This window comes from Lycium barbarum, chromosome 2 (assembly GCF_019175385.1).
Source record: "Lycium barbarum isolate Lr01 chromosome 2, ASM1917538v2, whole genome shotgun sequence".
Lineage (NCBI taxonomy): Eukaryota > Viridiplantae > Streptophyta > Magnoliopsida > Solanales > Solanaceae > Lycium > Lycium barbarum.
This window is the reverse complement of record NC_083338.1, coordinates 88,291,081-88,296,624: the sequence shown is the minus strand read 5'-3', so window position 1 is coordinate 88,296,624 and position 5,544 is coordinate 88,291,081. Positions and strand designations below refer to the sequence as shown.

The 5,544-nt window shown below is 35.1% G+C and overlaps 1 protein-coding gene across 1 annotated transcript; it reads right to left on the bottom strand.

The window, feature by feature from the left end:
• Nucleotides 1-682: 682 nt before the first annotated feature.
• LOC132620830 (uncharacterized) lies at nt 683-2,285 on the bottom strand. The gene is made up of 2 exons (XM_060335187.1): nt 2,001-2,285; nt 683-953 (listed from the first exon to the last, which is right to left on the bottom strand). The coding sequence occupies exons 1-2, from the start codon at nt 2,224-2,226 to the stop codon at nt 742-744; spliced, it is 438 nt and encodes a 145-aa protein (XP_060191170.1). The 5' UTR covers nt 2,227-2,285; the 3' UTR covers nt 683-741.
• Between the last annotated feature and the right edge of the window lie 3,259 nt (nt 2,286-5,544).

Genomic DNA, 5,544 nt, shown 5'->3' with positions numbered 1-5,544 from the left:
AGCATTCATGTGCGGATTCTCACAAGGAGTTTATGGGAAAATGCAAAAAGCCTCTATGGCTAAATGAGGAGTTTTTCATTAAACTCCCCTTCAAGAAGAATGAAAGCATTAATCCAACGAAGGCAAGTCACTCCGGCATGAATCCAGATCATCTTCAGCTGGCGAAAAAAGAATGCGAAGAGCTCTTGGAGTTTGGACTTATCGAGCACTCTAATTCACAATGGGCATGCGAGGCGTTCTATGTCAAATAAACGGGCAGAACAAACAAGAGGTAAACTCAGATTAGTCATAAACTATCAACCTCTTAACTATTTCCTCCAAGAGGATAAATTCCCTATCCCAAATAAACTCACCCTTTTTTCACACTTAGCCAAAGCTAAATACTTTTTCAAGTTTGACCTTAAATCGGGGTTTTGGCAATTGGGAATACACCCAAAAGATAGACCAAAAACAGGGTATACATATATATATATATATATATATATATATTCTTGTATAAGTTAGGCTAGTACAAGTATAGAGTCTTACAATGAAAGCTAAATGTCGTATTATTTGTAATCCAGTGTAAGAATATTGAAGAGTTCCATACCAAAAACAAGATGGCGTATGATTTTTTTTTTTATATGATAAGTTATTTTCCTTATACTGCACAGCTAAGGATCCCGAAAAGTGTGAGTTAGGCCCATCCCCAAAACATTAATCTTAGTATCAAAGACTATGCGCATCCTTCTTAGATGGATTCTACAAAATCATTGGTTTTTTACTATTTCGTTTATTTTTTATACATAAGTAACCAAGGAGAAATTTAGTAACAAAATTGATAATGACAAAGGAAACTATTAAAGGTACCATTTTTTGTTTGCAGATATGGATTGCCCGAGAGAGTATTCTAGTTGCATTCTCGTGTTGTGCTTTTTTCACGGCTTCAACCACAGTAGGCGCTGCAAACACAACTATAAATATAAACGAATTAATAACCGTTAAATGAATGCAATGGATCATACAGTATAAAGTGAAACAGCTGCCACAATTTACCATAAGAAAAGAGCTATTAATACATGGAGAAACATAGTTAAAGACAAAATTTCCCTTAATACACTAAATTAAAGTGTGAACAGGGGCAGACCCACCTTGAAGGACGGGGGACACGTGCCCCGTAACTTTGGAAAAACTTTTGTATAAAAAAAAATTAAAAATTCTGCACTAATTTGTAACTTTGAAAAAAATCCTATATATATATATATATATATTCATATACCTTGAATAAGTATGATAAATTTTAAAAGGACCTCTCCAATGTAATTGCTAAAGTAGTGCAGTTGGTAGCGTGCCCCTGAGTTAATGCTTTGGTAGTCATGATCTGAGTTCAATTCTCAGCTCATACTGTTTTTTTAACTTATGGAGTCCACTATACAAACTTGCATCACTTTACAAATTAGTACAGAATTTTTAATTTTTTTCCCAGCGTAACATAAGCAAAAAGAAACTCCTTTGGCTCTCCCCATTCTCAAACCCTTCTTCCATTCTTCCATTATCAAATTTTCCAGAACGTCACCCATAGTCGCATCCAATATTTGCATGCCACAACTCACAAGGCAAGATCGGATTATTTTCAATTTTATTGAACTAAACATCTCTTTATCTCAAGGTTATCTTTTCGCTAATTGGTAAGTATTCTTTCTAATAAAATTTATGAAACAATATAATTATAACTTATAATAACATAAGAGGTGTGATTCCTCTATTATGTATTTTTAGTTTTTGGTTATTGATGTATGGGGTGTGATTCCGCTATTACATATAATTTGCTATTGTAATCAGTCAGTTTTTTTAAAAGTCGTACACCTAACTTTATCGCTAATAATTGAATTACTAAAGATAATGGTGCCCCCGTTGCGCTTAAATCCTGAGTCCGCCTTTGAGTGTGAATAAGAAATAATTTCAAGTTTTCAATATAACTAAGCATTTTGGGAGATGCATAGAGAAAATAAATACTATACCAGGTCCAGCAGGATAAACCATGGGGGCAAAAAAAGGTTGGACATTAATCAAAGTGATGATGGTAGAAGAAGAAGGATCGGTGAGCAAGTGATCCAATGCCCAATTTAGAGCATAGAAACTCTCTTCACTCTCATCCATAGCCACCATTATCATCTTCTTCTTAGTCTCCTCCGTCGCAGGAGCTGCACTTGCCAGAGCAGGGGCTGCACTTGTCTCCGCCTCCATATTATCTCTCTTTCTCTCCTTCGGTTCTTTTCTTTTCGCTTAGTATATATCATATGCAGTAGTAATTGTAGCTTTTATATACTCTATCCGTTTCAATCCTGTGATTTGTAAAATGAGGATGTACTAAAATGCCTTTTAATCTTACGAGCTCAATTACGTAATGTGTCAAATGTTGGGGTTCAAATAAATAAAACGTCACGCGGAAGCTAATAGTTACCAAACTTTAACGATAATAAATCATACAATAAAAGAAAATATATTAAAAGAAGTTAATATTTTTATATGATTTGATCTGCATATGAAAAATTAATATAAAAATATAAAATTATTGAGAGTATGTTATCTCCCTAAACAAAAAAATTTTAATAACGATATTGGGAAAGCTATTGTGTTTTTCTGTGTGTGAGAGCAACGGATCTTTAATTTATATAAATTCGAAACTTTTCCTCAGAAAAAGATTATTTAAATATGGAAGAGATTTTTTCCACAAAAGGTTTTTTTCATTAAAATAACCTTTTTGATTGCATAATTATGATAGAATACAAATAAATTAGAAAATTATCCTAACACCATGTTCTAAATTGAAACTAAAAAACTTTGGAGAGATTTTTTTTAAAGAAACTAGAAGAAAAAATAAGATAAAGACCTTTGATTTGGGACAATTTTCTTGACTTTAATTTGTGCGTAAAATGTTTGATTGGCTTGAATGACAAAAACACATGAAAAGACACTATATTGGCGTAACAGCTAGCTCATATCAGGAAATAAGTAGACGGATAATACAGGTAAAAATTACTCCATTAAAGTGATTTAAATACTAGTCTCTTTGTCTCAATTTATGTGATATTTTTTGCTTTTCGATATTCAAATTGTAAAAAGTTTAATTAATACTTTAGGTTATATTTTTTCACCAAATTGATATGAAAAAACTGGCAACTTATAGTACTTCTTATATAGTTTTCAAATACATAAATTTTAATTTTAAAACATTAAATTAATCTAATCGAATTTAACTTTAAAATTTAATTAAACTAACTCTCAAAAAATTAAAAATATCACATAAATTGGGATCAAGGAATATGAGCTATGCATTTCGACATTTGAGAAGTAAAAATACCATATAAACTATGTCTAGTGTATTTCGAGCTTATCACTTCTTTTAAGTTAATTAATTTTGCAAGGAAAATTTAATAGTAGTACAGGGGCGGAGCCACGTTAGCTTCAGGGAGTTTATTCGAACCCCTCGATAAAAATTTATAGTATATTTTCAAAATTAAAATTATTTTATTATATATATATAGTAAATATTAAACATCCTGATTTATTTGTGTATTTATGTTTTAAAATTTTTCAATCACCTAGATAAAAATCCTTGTTCGGTCATTGATAGTACTAATTTTGAAGATGAGAGGTGGCAGGAAGTAGTGGCATTAGGACATGCAAAAAGAACGAAAACGCCATTTCTACATGTAGCGGTGTGCGGTGAGGAAGCAAAAGCTCCCCACGTTTGCTTCTGACGTGTCGAACGCCTACGCTATCATACTTTTCTACACTTCTTATCCTAACTTGTCGTCTAACGCTCACATAATTTTGTCGTCTTCTTTTTCCTGAGCGGCGCTCTGATTCATAGTATTTCTTATTGATGTTATTTTTAAACCTATTTTTAAATATGTTATTTATATCCGATAATCATTAAGGGTGTGTTCGGAGGAAAATGTTTACGACTGAAAATATTTTCCTGAAAATATGTTAATTAAAAATAAGTAAATTTTTACTTATTTTCTCATTTTTTGTTGGGCAGTGAAAAATAACTGAATTTCTCATGTTCGATTGGTTAGTAAAAAATATTTTTCAGAAAATAGCCACTTAAGCCCTACCAGCCCCACCACCCCACATCACACCCATCCCCACCCCCACCACCCACTACTCCCTCACCACCACTCACGCCACCACCACACACCAGATTTAACCACACAATTTTTTCATTTTTTAGATATTTTTTGTGAAAGTAAAATAAAATATATGAAGTCAAAATTTCGGGAAAAAATGGAGGGAAGTGGTGGGCGTCGCGGTGGGGGGCGTAGAAACCAAAAAAAAAAAAAACTTTTCAGAACTTCTTTTTAATTTTTTTGTAGAGGGGGTGGTGGGTTGTTGGGGTCGCGGGGAGGGGGATGATATTTGGCACAAATATCATGTTTCATGTAATTTTACATCACATGCCTAAGACTTTTATTGCCTAATATATGATGAAATCGTCGTATTTGAGCTTATGTCGCTATATTTCATGTGTCTAGGTACGATGAAGACAAATGATGGGAAACGTTCTTTTCACCTTTCCCTCACGGTACTCCGGCCATAATAGAATAGATAGGCGAAGCAGTCAATAGCAGTCTGTTCTCGCCTATCGATAGATAGCAGGTTGCTTCCAAGCTCAAACCATTTGAAAGGAACTGAGCAGTTTTGGTTGATTCTGGAGGTGATCTTGTGTACACGAGTGAACGAGAGAAGATTGCGACACTTAGGTGAATTTCTGGAAGGATCAAGCACAAATGTGCCACACCCACGTCGCGGATGTAACACGAGGTGGCTCTCAGGTGCCATACCCGCGTCGCGTGCCCATAACGGAAGAATCAAGCTGCAGGAACTTCTCAATCAGGTGGCAAGCCCGCGTCGCGGGTGTCACGACCCAACTAGGGGTCGCGACGGGTACCCGGGGCTAACCACCGAGCACCGCTCGTTCTATGACTTATCCTACTCATTTAATGCTCTTTTATCAAATTTATGCTCAGATCGTAAGAAAATCATTTTCCATTTGAAAACATAAGTAATTTTATATACATAAGCCTCTCGGTTATCAAAATGGTAATGTACACACACACACACACACACACACACACACACATATATATATATACAATAATAACCTTGCGAAACCATATAACCCACACTGCGCATCTACGAGCCTCTACTGGAGTGCTAGACATAATGACGGGACAAGACCCCGTCATGCCCAAAATACATATACATATATATACACAAAAGTATAAACCCGATTAGCACCTCCGGAATAATAGAGTGCTCCTGAAAATCTGCTGATAGCTCCTATAAGTCTGCACCGTCTCCCTGTCTACCAGTGGGCATTGTCACGACCCAACTCCGTAGGCCGCGACTAGTGTCCGTGCTGGACACCCAGACGTACCCGATAACCCAAATTAGCAAAATGACAGAATATTTCAAATATAAAGGTCACTTGACGTTAGTAATTAGCATAAAAGAACCGACACAGTACATGGAGGCCGATGAGGCTGTCACAGATCG

Excerpts from the sequence above, each read along its gene's own strand:
- LOC132620830 (XM_060335187.1), bottom strand. The coding sequence starts at position 2,226 with ATGGAGGCGGAGACAAGTGCAGCCCCTGCTCTGGCAAGTGCAGCTCCT. Across the intron at positions 954-2,000 it reads GGTTTATCCTGCTGGACCTG|TTGTGTTTGCAGCGCCTACT; the intron begins GTATAGTATTTA and ends TTATATTTATAG.